Consider the following 17,279-nt stretch of genomic DNA (forward strand, 5'->3'; position numbering starts at 1 on the left):
AGGGGGGTGAACCCAGACTGCTGGCCAGGAAAGTACCCATGAAGGAGGCTGAGGAGTTTCCCATCAATCCAGTGCCTGCAGGACAAAAACAGCAAGACAGATCAGACACAGAGGAGAAGAACCATCATGCTGAACTTACACAGGACAATAACTGAGGCCAGATCTCAGACAAATCTCACGGTTTACACTTTCTGACTCATGCTGCACAACAAACCAGGGATTTCACAAAGCAGGGCTGTTCAGTTTCAAACTCAGACAATATGAGATCTGGGGCTGCTTAAAGTAGCGGCCCTTAAGATTTTTTCTTTTAAATTGAAAACAGTAGTATTCCTGAGCTGGAAGTGGATAAACATTCAAATTGATTGGATCAGTGTCCTTGGCAGGACCATACCTTGCATCGTCTAATATATTCATAAAAATAAAAAAAGAGCGGTCTGGTAGGTTTGATTGATGTAACTACACTTTTTTTTTATAAAAGAACAAAATGCTAAATATTTAAAATTCTATTCTAACAGAATTTCACACAGTAATTTATTTACATTAACATGCATTAAAAGTACTCTTCCACATGCAATTAGACATTCCCACCAGAGAGGTCTGTAAATTTCTCAAAACCTATGGACTGCCACCTTAAATGGTGCTGCTTGCTAAAAAGATGAATCCTTCTACTAAATCTAGAGCTGTATCAATTATAAGGACAAGAGTTTTTAGGTATAAAGCACTGAATCAGGTACATTCAGAGTAAAAGCACACCTGGGAGAGTTGCTCTTTAGGTGCACCTTCAAATCACACCATAAAATAAAAGACATCCCTATTCAGAAACATTTAACGTGCTCATTTATATACAAATGTAAGAAATTATGCAACCTACTCAACCTTATCAACCTAAATTACACTTGAGCTTTTTGAAAGTAAGCTTTTCTTCTCTCTCAAATCGAAATTCCATCTTGTGTGTCGGCCACCTGATTATCCGACTCTCTCACAACGACAAAGAAAAAAAAAAACAGCCTGAGAAACAGAGAATGAGGAGAGGAAGAGTGGGAGATGAGAGATCAAGGAGGAAAGAAAAGAGAGCACCCACCAGAGATATAAAAAGAGACGAGAGAGAGAGAGAGAGGAGGTGAGAAGTGGAAGAAGCAGGGACCAGAGAGGGTGGGTGAGGGGAAGAGTAAAGGGAAGACAGAGTGAGAAACAGAGAGAGAGAGAGATAGAAAGAGAGGGAGAGTGTGAAATAGAGAAAGGAGAAAGGGAGCAGGAGTGTATGAGAGTCTCGACGCACACTCTGCTCTGAACGCAGTTCCCATGATTAAGCCCCTGTGATCGTTCTGCCGTAGCGGCTCAGACGCGAGTGAGGACATCCCCTTACACACACACACACACACACACACAAATAAAGCACCATTAGAGCACTCCTCACACCATCACATGATATCGGCTTTAATGAAACAGAACCGTGTCCTTTCTAGACAACGGATAGACCCAACTTTACCCGATACGAATTGTTCAATGTAAACAGATTTGAAAACATTGCTAATGATCCAATCATCATGTCATTCGAGCACAATGTAAAAAAACAAAAAAAAAACAATGGTTGGATCATTACCTTTGTTGCAGTCCATGTATACAAATCCTGGGCTCATGAAATGTCCATTGGATTCAGATGCTAGTTATAGCACTGTCCACATGTTAATATAATTTAGTTGTAAATAAGACCAAAGTTGGCAATGTCTAAGTATGAGGCAGCAAACAGCATTTTGGACTTCAGTTAGATAGCTTGCTAACTGAGATATATAGTGAACTGAGAAAACCTGCTTTATCAGTCAACACTCCATTGTACAAACCAGTCAACATGTAAGCAAAAAAACAGTAAACAAAGGAGGAAAAAGAGGTGAGCTCAGGAAGCAGAAAAGGACAAAGGTAAGAACAGATGACAACAGGAGAAGAAGAAGCAGAGAGAGAAAAGTAAAGATAATGAAGGGGTGAAAGGAGAGATGGAGTGTCTGCTCTCCTCTCCCACAGTGTGGGGGTCCTGTGGGTGGTGGCCCCTTGGCGAGGGGGGCAGATTAACAGTCTAACGGCCAATCGCAACACCTGCCCACCTGCCCTTGGTGAGGGCAAAATTACCCAACCAACTGACATCCAATATTAACACTATTTACTACCACACATGAGACACGCACGCAGATGCACACTCGTACACCACAGGTGCATGTAAAATACTCCTGAAGACCAGGTTATACACACTCAGACTGTATTTAATGTACGTATGTGTATATAATGTATAACTATTTATTTAAACACACACAAATACATAACTCATGCTCACACACTCCCACTGCATGAATGCAATTGTATACATTCATATGCTGAACACACACACACATTCACATTCCGAACACACTCGTATGCTGTACAAACAAGAAGGACAGGTGGATCAAATGGATACTCTCCAGGGGTAATGGAAGAAGGGGTGAAGAATGAAAAAGGCATAATAAGCCAGGAAAGAAATGGAGTGTGAACGAACCTTTAAAAAAGACTTTGTTTTATACTTTTATTTCCTTCTAACAATGAAACAAACCACAAATGCTAATGCTTAAATAAGTCAAATTAACATTTATGCAAATGCTCCAGATGCTGTGCAAATGTTTGTGCTTTATTAAGCTCAAAATCTAATCTAATTTAGCAATAAGGTGTTCATTATAAATGATTTACGCATGGTGTAGTGCAGTGTATGGAATAATTAAATAAGCTGCTTAAACATACAGAAACTTGTAGGCAGGGGGAGGCAGTGGACGAGGGAAAAGAGAGAAGGTTCTTATGTGAATTGAATAAATTAAATTTATGCGATTTACTGTATCTGTATATTTGAAGTCTCAAGATGTGCAGTATTTTTCTACACAGTCACAGGATTAACAGGATATAAGATTTAACAGATTTACAATATATTTTATACTTGTACTTTCTGCATAGTTACAGAATTTACAGTTTATTTACAGTTAAGGATACTGGAATTACAGTATATTATGTCTAAAGTTAAAGGATCTACAGTATATTTTAGGTACTGTTAAAGGATTTACAGTATCTTCACACTTATAAAAGAATTTACAATATTTTTTATTATTAAATTTATTGAATAAACAATGTATTTAGGCACAGTTACAGAACTTACTTACATTTATCATATTCACAGGATTTACACTATATTCATACATAGAGTAACAATTTACAGTATTTTTGTATTTAAAGGATTCACAGTATCACTGTTTTTACAGTATCTTTCTGAATAGTTACAGGATTTACATGTTTTACAGTATTTTATACTTAAAGTTATACTTTAGGTTACAGGGTGTACACTACCTTTATGCAGAATTTGCAGCATAGTTGTATTTAAACGTACAGGCCTTTTTACATTACAAGTAAAAGAGAAGTAAACTTCACTTTCTTGCTTTTTTAAATTCTTATAATTCATTTCAATTAATTCATACCAGTTACTTATTTTATAAAGTTCCAATGACATATCTTTTATACAGAGCACTGTGTGTGTGTGTGTGTGTGTGTCTGCCCTGTCTTCTGCAACTTGAAGCAGTCTTGTTTTGGAACTGAGGTGAGGTGAAGCTGAAAGAGTCTTTAATTTCCGAAAACAGATAAAAGTTCATTAAAGCTGGGTGAGGAGGAGAGGAGGCTACGGGAGATGTTTAGAGGTGTGAAATTACCAAATGACTGCTCTCGCAAGATAAACAGTGCACCAGGCCAAAGCCAAAACCCTCCAACTGGAAACAGTGGCAGCTGGGGGAAAGAAAAAGAAGATGGGAAGAGAAAAGGAAAAGCAGTGTAATTGCAGGTTTGAGGAGAGGCCGGCCGTTGGAGACAGGGCTGCCGCAGACTCTCCGGGGATCAAAGCTGCCGGGACACCTCGTCTCCTCACACGCACTCACTCACGCTCTCCCTCCCACCGTGGCCGTGGTAAGCCACCGCTCTGCGGGCAGAGCGCTGCTCATAACGCTGATCTGGGATAAGCCTGCAGTCCAAAAGTAAACCTAAAGGACTATGACAGAAACCACACAGCTGGATGGGGATCAGTTTAGAGGGGGGGTCCGTCTCTACGGCTGCTCGCTGCTCTCATCTCAACTACTCACAAGCCCAGCACCTCCACCACAGGCTCCACTACAGCCCACAGCAGCCCCAAATGACAGGCCTGCATCCTCCAGCAATACTGAGCAAGTTCTGCCTCAGCCTACAGCATGGGTGGAGTCGTGCTGTCAGAACAGGACCTTTTAAAATGCTCAATATCCCTCACCTCTGAGACCTGAAGATCAACAACAAAAAAGGATCTCAAATGGTTAATTGCTTAGATGTACCTTTACATTATATACAGGTTCTAAAGAAGTTAAATACAAGAAAATTAAATACAGGAAAAAGAACACCCCCTCCCCAGAGACTTAGTGTGGTTGATTCGTGCTGCATTTGAGTAAGATTACTGTATTCACATCTACCCAAATGAATCACACCAGGGGAAAACTAGGCTAAAGTGCAGTTGTGAAAAAGCCCTAAATTGTGAATGTAAGGGGTAGCATAAGCAGTATTTGGTTAGCTCGGTTTTTGGAAACAGAAAACAGTGGTGGCAGCTTTGTGCCAAAGGTCTTTACTAATATAGCCTGAGAAACAATGTACCAGTCCTAATATACACAAAAAGCCAGTGACAAGCTTCAGTAAAAGACAGTGGCGATGCTGGTCAACCAACATGGTCAAGATAGATTATACTGGCTTGGTCAGGTTGATCATTCCTATGGATGAGCTAAACTATCAAACTCAAATAATCACATACCCTATGCTGGTCTATAAGCTAAACTAACTTGACTAGCTTGAGCTCGCCTTTTAATTTAAATTTTTGCTAGACTAATAGCTTGATAGCTATTGTGCTAAGCTAAACAGACAGAGTTTGAAAGGAAAGAAGGAAAGAAGATGAAGACTGAGTGATGCAGAGTTAGTGTCTGGATTTAATGAATGAAACTATAAAAGGGAGTAAGACGATACTCTGCTGTAAGTGTGTAAAGCAGCAGCAGCAGCGTCTGTGTGTCCCCCTCATCTCTTTGAGTGGGAGAGAGTGTGTGTGTGTGTGTGTGTGTGTGTGTGTGTGTGTGTGTGTGTGTGTGCGTGCGTGTGTGTGTGTGGCTTTGCCGTCTGGCAGCCAGAGAGCAGCTCCGCGCCTGCCAACCTCGCTGCTCCCCAGCAGCACACACACCGTGCACTCCCCTCTCTCTCTACAGCCCTCCGCCAAGTCCCCTTTAATGAAACGTTTCCTTTTGTTTGCTTTGCTTTATTGACTTTTTTCTTCTCTCTCTCTCTCTCTTATTTTTTCGTCTCCAGCGTGCCGGTGGGCTGAGCGTCAGCTGTGATGCCTGAAATGATTGCCTGGGCCCATCCCACTCTGTTTCCCCGCGCCCTTCTCCGCCTAATAAACCCACCTGCAGAAATTAAACGCTGTTGATGCTGGAACGGTGGGATGGGGCTGGCAGAAGGAGGGAGGGAGGGATAGCAGGAGGTCTAGAGGTTTCTCCCCGCAAATGGAGAGAAGCAGGTGCCAACTCAAGTAAGCTGCAAGGCCAAACAAGCACATCCAGCATGGGGGAGCAAGTGAGTGTGGTGTTGAATATGGAGAAACCTACTGCAGCACCACAGACAAACAGAAACTAACAGTGAAGTTTTTTTAATATTTAATTTCTTATTTTACGAAACTAAATTAAGGTCAATTACCCAGTATCTAAAACTAGGAGGCTGGGGACTAGCACATGCATTCTCGGACACGTGCATCAGCCATCACCTATTTTTAAACTGATGCCGATGTAGCATCAGTGTGTATCCAGCATGCTAAAAAGAAAGCGCTGCACTTCAGCTTCAATACGTCAGCCAACAGACACCTGTGCTGATCAGCATCAGACCAAGAGTGATGAGGCAAAAGGGCACCATCTACCCACCCTGAGCAAGCAAGACCAATTGTGCTGTTTTGGACTCCACCTGCTGATTGCAAGCAGCAAGTCAAGAGTCAAGATCTTAGAGTCACAGTTACAGTTACCTTTAAATAGAATGAATTACTTACACACAGTCCTAACTCATCACATCAGAAGGCCGTACTATTCACAGGGCCCATCTAGCTGTGGTCTGCATTTTTACCTCTCGTCCTCAAGAAAATATTATTGAATTAAAAAATTAAATAAAAAAGGGAAGAAAATCTCGGTTGAAAATGCTCAATCAAAGGATCTCTTTACTTTTAATAAGCAGGCACTTAAACAGTTGGGCCACTCTAGAGCTCTAAAACTGGATACATATCTGTTTAAGGAGAAAACAAAAAGGGAAATTTACTCAACTACAATTTACTTTAACTCACATAATTTTTAATCAGATTAAAATCAGATCTCATTCATTGGTTATTTAAAGATAACTGTCCATTCTCTGATCAATTTCGTTGAAAATCTTGGAAGTTCTGTATCTTAATACAGTCTTAAACATGAACATGTGAAAAGAGTAATGCCATAAAAACAATCCTGAATGAACCTTCTACTGAAAGAAGGATTTTTGCATATACAGCATAGGTGCATGTCTGTGTGTGTGCGTGTGTAAGACCTTTAAAGTTACCCTTTAAAACTTCAAAGTACAAAAAAACCGCCACACAATGTAACATTTGGTTCTATACTAATTAAAGGTTTCACATGAACCTGTCCCACTAAGCCAAGATCTATTCAGGAAGCTGCATTTTTAAGAGTGTATTTGCAGGATGCTGTGTCCTGGGCTGGGCCGTGCTGAGGCTGTGCTGCTGTCTCTCTGGAGAGTGTGATTATTTACACAGCGAGCGCAGCAGAGCAGAGTGAATCTCACGCCGCCGCTGCTTAAGGAAATCGGGTCATGTGCATACTAATCGCTGCCATCCCTGGCTCAAAGCGACATTAATCCAATTAAGGAATTAAAAGAAGGAATCCTGGAGTGGGGAACCCCCGAGTGCTTGTGCCACACACACACACACACACACACACACACACACACACACACGTTCATCATACACGAGTCAACTTGTGCTAAAACATGGCTTTGCGGGATTCTCCTTTGATGACACTGCTGAACTGCCATTACAAGTGTGTGTGTGTGTGTGTGTGTGTGGAGGAGACAGTAAGAGAGAGGGCAGCTGTCAGTGGGCTATGCTGGCTGATCTGTTTTGTGTCCACTGCAGTGGGTTTAAGGCCAACATAACTGAGGCTGAAATGAAGTGCCCTCCATCAGCATGTGGTGCAGTTTTGGCCTGTAATGACTGCATATGTGTACATTAACACTGCGCCCTCTCTCTTTCGCCCTCTCTCTCTCCTTCAGAGGATGTTTATGTCTGCCAGTACTGAGTACTCAACTCCACTGTGAGACAATGCAACTGCCACTAGACCACACTGTTGAGGAGCAGCCTGTACAGAAGGAACTGCGTAGGGCTGAGAGTGTACACACAGTTCAGTGATGGAAGGTCTGTTCATCCTAAAACATCTACACACAAGAATGTGAGATCTGGAACTTGTCACACGATAAAGTGGAGATAAGGAATGAGTATGGATCTCTAGGAAACTGAGTGAGTGTGTGTATGTGTTTATGTTCAATAAGGAAAGGATGGCTGGACTGATGGACATCTAAATACAGTAGATAGGTAGGCATCTAGGTACGTAGGGAAGTGAGTAGATATAAAGGTAGGTATATGGGTTGGTACGATAGGTTGGAAGAAAAGCAGGTTGGTAAGGGGTTGGTTGGTTCTTAAGGTGAGTAGGTGTAAATATGTAAAAAGGGAAGTAGATCGGTTGGTTGGTAGTAAGCAAGTTGGAAGCTGGGTGGGTAAGGATGCTGGGTGTGTAGGTAGGTAAGTATGTAGTAAGATATGGTATGTATGTGAGATGATAACTAGGGAGGTAAGTAAGTAGGTGGTAGGTGGGTGGGAAGATGTATGTGGAGTTAGGTAGTTGTGCAGGCAGACTGGTAAGTTGGTGGGGAGGTATGTTGGTGGGTAGGTAGGTAGGTAATTAGACAGTTATATGGGCAGATAAAAGTAAGCACGGTAGATAGGATGGCAGATTGGTAGGTGGGTATATAGGTAGTATGTATGTAGGTGGATGGGTAAACATGAAAGTGGGTAGATAGATAGGTAGGTAAGTAGGTGGGTAGGTGGATACATATGTTGGTAGGATGGCAGATTGGTAGGTGGGTATATAGATAGTAGGTTTGTAGGTGGATGGGTAAACATCAAAAAAGCAGGTAGATGAATAGATAGGTAAGTAGTTGAGTAGGTTGATAAATGTGTTGGTAGGATGGCAGATTGGTAGGTGGGTATATAGGTAGTATGTTTGTAGGTGGATGGGTAAACATGAAAGTAGGCAGATGGATAGGTAGGTAAGTAGATATATAGATAGGTAGACAGGTTGTAAGATATGCATATGGCTAGATAATTAGAGAAGGTAGATGGTAGTTAGGCAGATAGGTAGGTCAGCAGGGAAGAGGGTGTGATAAGTAGGTATGGAGATGAGTAGGTACATTTTCACATATTTTTAGACATATAGACAAATATATACATACATATGTACATACACATATGCACAAATGTACAGACACAAGGACAGGGAGATTGATAGATAGTTTGTTTGCACAGCTGGTTTCCATGCTTTCACAAAACAGCAGTGTTCTAACCCCCAAAACACGTGCTACTCCAAAAGCAGAAAACCCCAATATTATTCCTCACCACAGCCATAATAAATAGTGTTTGTGGGAAAAAAATAGATCAGTTTAAGGAAACACAGAACTGACTCCTCTCACTTGATGTTTGTTTTGTGTCTCCACTTCGTGACTCAGTGAAAAAGACACATTTTGGGTCCCACCGCACCAGCCACCATATTATTTTCCCTTTTTTGCCATATCACCTCCGTGTATGACTCTAAACCAACATGGCTATTTAGGGTAATCCAAAGTAAAAGTGGCATTAGTCATTAATCATTTTGTTCTGTCAACACAGAAAACGGCAAAGAGAAAAAGGATTAACTTGAAATTGAAATAGCATGTGTAGCTCCACACACTCTCCAGAAATACCATTGGACACAATGCCAAAATAAATGTTCTACATTAAATTTTAAAAGGCTTTGGAATGGGGCGACCTTGGAGAAAAAAAAATTGAGATTAACAAGTGTACTGAGAACAGATTACCAACTTGTGACTTTTTGTTTTGTGGATATGAGCATTTAAAAGCTGGACAATCATTGCTATTGCTGCTCCATTTTTCTTTTTCTTTCAAAACAACGTCAGAAATGATGTAATACTTTTTGAATAAATGGTGAATAACAGCAACAAGAAGGGAAGCTTGACCTTTATGCGATGCTTCCCATCATTACTAGATGTTTTCTGGATCTCTTTTGTGAGTATGTGAGGACATCATACGATCAGTCAGGGCCGTTCACTCTCTAGAGAATCAGGTCTTTGGAGACTTGTAAAAGTGCACTAAATAACTCATTCTCAAATGCCCATGTGGAATAATATGAACAGAGAGGAAGAGAGAGAATCTGAGAGGCTGTGATGTTCCACAGAGGAAGGCAATTCAGAATCGTAAGAGGCCAGAAAAAGAGCAAAGAGCAGCAGGAGAAAAGAGAAAAGACAAAAGAGGAGAGGGAAATGGTAAAGGACAATAGTTCAAGTCCAGTCAGTAGCTCTGTTATGTTTTAACACAGGAGCCTCTGGCACTATGGTGGGAGCAGCCTAGAATCAGTCGTTGGATGGTAAAAGTGAAGATCAAAATTTGACCCTAGCCATTCTTAGAGCCCTATTCCATGCCTAAGCTTTTTTACTGCTGATGGCAGTATTCAAATACTAGTTTGGATACATATATTTTGAATTAATTTTGAGTGTATAAAATGTTGCTGGTAAATAGGCACCTTAAGAACAGTAGAATTTGGCTATGTAGAATTTATCATTTGTTATGACCTTCAAAACATCTGCAAAACATCTACTTTTTGCTAAAATAAATAAATAAATAAATAAATAAATAAATGACAGAACCAATTGTTTTGTCTGAAATTTTCAAGCCATTGTCCAGTACTGCCTTGTATCAATACTATGTCAATTTTTGATATCCGGGTTATGGTATGTATAAACATGTAAATTACAGTACAGTGTTGAAAAAAGTTGCTAAATGCATTTAAAACTGTGTTTGAAACTTCTAAATTGTTTTTCTGATATGTCTCCACTGTCTTTTGTGGGTTTCCCTTACACTATGTTTTGTGAAATAGGTAAACTAGAACACAATGTGCCTATATTTCTGATATCAATTAATCTATTAGCAATGTGTTTGTGGGTTGGAGTTTTTATTTTGTTAAAAGCACAGGATGGCATTTGAGGTCTATTAGAGGACTTTTAAGGACTTAGCTAAAAATTTAATCTCAATCATAAAAATCAGATCCCTACCAAATTGTAGCATCAAACAAGCTTGAAATCAAAAACTGTACCAAAATCTAAGCATTAATACATTTTAAAAACTTCAGCAAGTCAAGTACTGAGGAAACTGCAGCATGTAGGTAAATTAAGCAGGCTGTACTAACTCAAACTTAAACAAAAGTAGCCATACGGATCAAATAGTGACCAAGGGTGATACAAAGGTAGAGAGAAAACAATGGAAGGAGATTGCAAGCAGAATAAGCAGATTAAACAATAGGAATGATGAGCAGATAGACACACACACATGGAGCTGCCCACAGGCACCAGCTACTCTAAGTTTCCATGCCTAAATATTTGAAATCAACCCCCCATGTGAGCGAGACGCTATTCAGTCCTCATCACGACTCTCAAATTACTCAAGTCAATTCTTGAGTTTAGACATGGTCAGTGGGAGTGGCCAGAAAAGAGCAGGCAGACAGACAGCCTACACAATACACACACTGCTTTACGAGATCACACAAACCATGCTGTCTGGGCCATCACTGGGTTCACTCACAGGGCAGTGGTGTCACACACACACACATATACACACACACACACAGGAAGCAAATATGCCTATGAAACGATGGCACAATAAAGGGTCACTGCAATAAAAGAAAGACATTAAGCAATAAATGGAGGTGTCTGAGTGTTGAAGAGAGAGCAGGCAGAAGGAGGAAAAGGATTAAAACATAGAACATTGAACACAACTAAAGCAAACGTGCCCTGATAAGCAGCATTGCAGGTATAAGAATGTCATTTCACAGAATACTGTACATTAATCATGAAATATCACCCTCACCTGTATAAATATAACAGGTGTCAGATGGATGAGACATTTTATTTCTGAAGTTGTGCAGGTATTTCACATTCCTCAGTCCTCAATCCTAGAAAACATGATCGCCCACAGTAGACAGCACAGTGTGTAGAATTATTGTGACTAGTGGCATCTGGTTAGAACTGTCCACTCAAACCGGCAAGAGACTCATCCAGAAAATAATAAATGATACATGTTACAATTATAATCACGTCATTTTGAACCTACTTCTTCTGAGATCATCATCATCTTCAACACTCAAGAAGGGACCAGCTGGTATTTTTTAAATCATGTAAAAAATTGTAACTACTTTTACAATAATATCTACGGTCATCATGGGTTCTCCATTGCAAATTCCAGAGAAATAGCCAAAGAAGCACTTTTCACAGTGTGTTTGTGCATGTGTGTATGTGTGTGTGGTGAAGGTAGATGGTGACACTCAACACAAAAGCCCGTCTACCCTCTCACATCAGCTCCTGCAGGCCAGAGTGGCTGGCTCTGTTAGTTCACCAAACAGCCCTAATGTTGTTTTTTTTTCTTGACACTCCACCTTATTAAATCTCCCCTCCTCGCTTTCCCACCTCCTGCAGCTCCCATCTCTCTCTCTCTCTTTCTCTCTCACTCTCTCTCCCCTGTTAAAAATGCTGCGCTAGTGGCTAGTGTGCTGCGCTCCAGTGCTCTCACTAAACTCACAACCGCTCTCGCACACGCGCTTGCAGACATATGGATGCTGTCAGCCCTGGTACAGCTAGGCTAATTACATGCAACAAGCAAAGCTGCCATTTGTTCCAAACAGGGAATGATTCAATTGTCTGCTACGAGCATTTGTTTCCATGTTAATCGGCTCGTTGTCACGAGAGCACTTTGGCTCAGGGGCGTCAACATCTTTCCACACCCCCTCAACTCTATTTTTTTGAGTAATGTTGGAGAATAAAAGAGTGGTAAAACTAGCTTGGGTGATTATCTGATGTGGGATGGGGTTTTGCAGTGGTCTTAGTCATGACCTTAATTAGGACACTCAGCATCAGCTAGTGGGATTAGCGGGAAGGAACAGTGAGAGAAGTCTTCCTGCCTCTGCCCTCACTTTTTCTTTTCCTTTTTACTTAGGGCTAAAATCAGAGAAAAAAGAAGCCAAGGCATATAACAAGTCTCGATAGGCCCTGGATGCACCCAAATATACATTGGGAGAGTGGGATTGAAAGACTGTTTGTTTGACTTGACCAGAGGAGACCTATTGCTAGTGCTAACAACAGTGTCAAGACAAGTCCCAATGCAGGAATGCTGATGGGAAGACCTGAACAGGCTTCTCCCTGCCTCTCCCTCTTAGTCTCTCTCATTCCCGCTCTTCCAAACATTCCCCCGCTCCGCTCTGAGCTGCTTGTTTTGATTCCCATTCCATTTTCCGTTGGCACTGGACAGAGAAAATCATATTCCTGCTCCCACTGGGCTCATGCAGTTGCACTGATATGGAAAATTATTTCAGAGGCAGTCTGAACCATAAACGTTATTTTTGTTTTCGCTTTTCTCTCGCGCTTTTTCTCTCTCGCTCTTTCTCTCCCTCTCACCCTTCCCTTTTTTTCCACTCCCTCTCTCCGACTCTTTCACTCTCAGTGGGGAGGATTTATTCGAGGCCTTGAGAGAGCACTCCGTGTGGGAGATCCGTTCCACGCGTAGCGAACGGTGAGAAACCCATTTAGCATGTACAATAGCTCTAACACACACCTGAATGACACGCGCCGTGCGCTTTCAATGCGGCTCAGTCTACCGCCAGTCTCCATTCAGCGTGTTCATAATGTACTGTTAGACTCACGGGGCTTCTCTTTGACAGATTATGTTTTATATCATCCTGAGTGAATAAGCAGTGCTGGAGAGTTTGACCCATTGTAAAGGGAGCACATACCGTGGTTTAGAGCTGCCCCGCCGGGGAAAGGCCAGGCTCTGGCACCAGCCACTGGACTTGGCCTGGTGAAGAAAGCTGCACTATTTCGTGGCTGGAAATTCACAGAGTGTCCAGTGTGACTGGAAAACACGAGCCGCGAGAGCCACGTTCCTGTAATAGATGACTAATACACTCGTCCTGCTAATGCAAGTCTGTATATGTGCATGTGTGTGTGTTGGCTAACTGTGGTTTTGGCTTTTACCACATTGTGCATGTTAGCCCTTTTTTGTTTGGATTTTTGGGGATTTCTTTTCAATTAAAAGCTCATTCTTTTCAAAGATGTGCAAGTTTTGCACAAGCCCTTCTTCACTGTATGGAGAAATATTTTGGATGCCAGTCACTCTGTAGTTGGCAGTTGTTTGATACCCTTTTAATCTTATAGCTTACTACTTGTGTTGTACTAATGATATACTCTATCTGACTGGAATGAACTTTAATGCACTGTAACTTGATTACAGAATGTGTCTTCTGAACCTGTTCACGCATTAGACTTATCTGATTTCTAGTTTCAGGAATGGTCACATGAAATAAACGGCAACCAGAAGGTTCAAATGGTAGCTATAAAAATAAACAAACAAAACAGCAGCCTACGGTGATCACAGGGAGCTCCCAGAGTAGGGCATAGAGATTAGGACACCATTTCAAACACAGTGACAGACTTTGACCCTTCACCTGTGCTCATTAACAGTTCCTGATATGGGGAGCAGTGTGGCTAGACACAGCAGGGAGGTTTGGTCATCACTGAGGCCTTTAGTCACATTATACTTTTGAAGGAACCTATACACACAGACATACAGACGTGCAGACACACACGCATACGCACTGGACCACAAATAGTGACAGCAGCTGTACAGATTCACACGGAAAGAGGTCGGTCTGCTGCTGCTTACTTTTGCACTTCCACTGCCTCTAATGCGCGCTCTCCCTCTCCCTCTCCCTCTCTCAGATGTACACACTCTCACTTCTGGCGCACAAGACTAAATTCTCCCTAAAGAACAACATGTTTCAAGAGCAAGGACACACACTGTCTGGGCAAAGAGGGAGCCAGAGAGAGATAGAGGGAGAGAGGGAGGATGAGGTATAGAGAAAGCAGTAAAGGGAACAGAGATAATGTTTTTGTATGTGTTTCTATGTTGGAAAAGTATAGATGAGTAAATGTAAAAAAGAGAGAACAGTGTAGTTTTTACTTTAGTTTTGTTGTTTATTATTTATTTAGCTTAATTTACAATACTGTCTTTTCTGCTTCTCACTTTATTTGTTCTAAACTCCATGTCACTCAAACCATCCTTACTGCAAGCTTTGAACCCTTATACAAATGTAAAATGCAGATATCACCATCTGGGCATACTTTTAATTATGTATTTTCGAGTAGTGTAGTTTTAGCAATTTGTGTTTAACAAAAAAAAGAACCAAAAATAGGGGTTACAAGGCTTGTAAATGATAGCAATCATATTCTTCCAAACTTCACATTTCAGCATCATACTCTCCCACATTTCATAGCATCTCAGGCATAGATATTACCTGCATTAAAAGACTCTCCATTCATGTCGGGGTGAGTCACAACCCAGACTGCTTTGCCTTGAATAGGATGGGCATCCCAGACAAAATCATGGGCACGGAAACCACAGCCAGAAATACAGCAATTTGCCGGCACAGAGTGATTTGTAGAATGGATACACAACATTTCAGTCAAAAGCTGTGGTCCGTGAAGCATCTCCCATAAGTCCTTGAACAGATGTGTGTTTCCCAGGCCTCCCCTGCTTGACCCTGAGCCACGTCATCACTCCAGTGGCCCGTCTGTGGATCTGCAGCCCCAAAGGCACCGTCAGAAAGCCCACACAGCACTGAAAAATCCCTCCTACTCCTGACTCACTCGCAGGCCTCCAGAACCTTCCGCAGATCAGCTAAGAGTACACGTGGCTTGGACCACAGCAAGGTCTGGCTATCTGAAAGAGTCCAGAAGTCTGAACTTGAAAGTGTGAGGAAATATCCAGACTCCTACACACAGCTCATACAGGAGATGCTTGTGAATCAATTAAAGTGATGGTGTTGAAACATTGAAAACACCTATGCTGGTGTAGCTAAATGGTCTGCAACAATAAATAATAAGGAGATCACATTGGATTGTAAGAAAAAATGGAGGTGGGTTTAAGGGGGCAAAGCAAACACTATTGTGGAAAAATGTAAATGCAATCCAAAAGATTCACACTAACATGCAAAATACGTGCCAAATGCATAAAATGCAAAACCACTATTACATTACATTTCCCTGCACTTAATTTTTTTAGTGACAAACAATGGAAAGAATTTACAATTTCGAAACCAAAGGCTGAATTCATGTCAAAATTGCACACAAACCTCCTTAAAATGCAATCAGCACAACTGCATTGCATTACACTGTATGACACTGTGAATGTTAATCACATTGCAAATCACAATGCACAGGATTGCATTTTGTGTAGGCGCATTGCAGAATTCATGCCAAAATGAAATGTATTCACTGTCCAATCAGAACACATGACTGAACTTGGGTGGGATTTTCACATTAAAAAAGAAGCAAACACACCCACACCACCCCACTCGGACCCAGGCTCGGATAGCTTTCACACCCAGCGTACAAACCAGCGAAGCCCAGACCACCGAGTGGAGATCGGTACCCTGGACTGATTGCTCCTGGACTCAAAAGCAGCATTCACGCTGGACCAAATGTACTAAAGCCCTGGAGAAAGTGCACTTAGGCTTAGAAAAAAGGCCAGTGTGACAATGCCAAAGTGTGAGAATGAAGCCTGTGTTAAAATCTACTCAACTCTGAAAAGCTTCTATAACTGTGCCAGCCAAGCCTTAATTTATAGAATTTGAGTGTTTATTTCCTTATATATCCTTTCTCAAAAAAAAAAAAAATAAATAAATAAATAAAACAAAACTTTTTTTTCTGGTTTAAAGTACAGCTATGCGCTTCTGACTGGTTTCTCAGCCCCACCCCAATTTTAGTAGTGGATTCTGATTGGACAGTGATTACATATCATTTTGGCAAAAATTCCGTGCTGCTGCTACATGAAATGCAATCTAGGGGTGGGCAATATTATATAGTATACGATATATCGTGACACAGAAATATCATGATATTAATAATCCATATCGTGATAATAGAGATGTTCTGTCTTAAAAGTAGTCTATTATTTACTGTGAAGTTTTAGGTGTATTTATTGTATAATTGTTTTAGCTTGCAGTTTAAATTCATGCACTAAATATTCTGCAATATTATTTGCTGCATTATATTATTTTATGTTATATTATTTATTTTGCCACATTATGATTATTCTGTTATACTATTATACTATATTCCTGAAATGAATGAATTATTTTAGTTTTCCTATATCGCCAAGTATATCATTATCGCAAAAATACCATGAAATATCGTGATATTGTTTTAGAGCCATATCGCCCACCCCTAATGCAATCCTGTACATTGTGATTTGCTCTTAAACATTCGCAGCACCACACAGTGGAATACAATACTGTTGAGCTGATTGCATTTTAAATTCTTTAAAAGAGATCAAGTGCAGTAAATTGTAATGTAATAGTGGTTTTGCATTTCATTTTGGCACATATTCTACTTACTGGTAAGGAAAAGCAATGCGTCTTGTGGATTGCATTTACATTTTTCTACGGTAGTGTTTGCTTTTCAATTTGGCACCAATTATTGTAATGTAATATAATTGTAATATTGTAAACTTTTACCAATGATAATAATGCAGGCTATCTTTGCCTGTCCACATCTGCTTCTAAAATATCTAAACATATGCTATAGGGTTTGATCATTACAGTGGTAGATCTCACACACACACTGATCCATCTGACCAAACATCAAAACATGTCTCAATCAGCACGGATCAGACAGCAAACATGCATCTGTCTTGTGTTGGTATCAAGGCCACTACACTCAAATGCACTCACCCCCTACCAACCCCACAACTCTCTCTCTCTCTCTTTCTGTATGTGTATATGTGTGTGAGGAGAAGCAGAACCGATCGGCGCTCTGAGGCA

General features: G+C 41.0%; 1 protein-coding gene across 2 annotated transcripts in view; it reads right to left on the minus strand.

The window, feature by feature from the left end:
- Positions 1 to 17,279, minus strand: part of bahcc1b (BAH domain and coiled-coil containing 1b) — a 111,358-nt gene that overhangs the window by 48,514 nt on the left and 45,565 nt on the right. For both annotated transcript variants that reach the window (XM_007259297.4, XM_015608380.3), the window contains exon 3: positions 1 to 75. This exon is cut by the window's left edge and continues 102 nt beyond it. In XM_007259297.4, the coding sequence (XP_007259359.3) occupies positions 1 to 75 (75 nt within the window). The remainder of the gene's footprint in view (positions 76 to 17,279) is intronic.

The sequence above is a fragment of the Astyanax mexicanus genome, chromosome 15 (assembly GCF_023375975.1).
Source record: "Astyanax mexicanus isolate ESR-SI-001 chromosome 15, AstMex3_surface, whole genome shotgun sequence".
In the NCBI taxonomy this organism is placed as follows: domain Eukaryota; kingdom Metazoa; phylum Chordata; class Actinopteri; order Characiformes; family Acestrorhamphidae; genus Astyanax; species Astyanax mexicanus.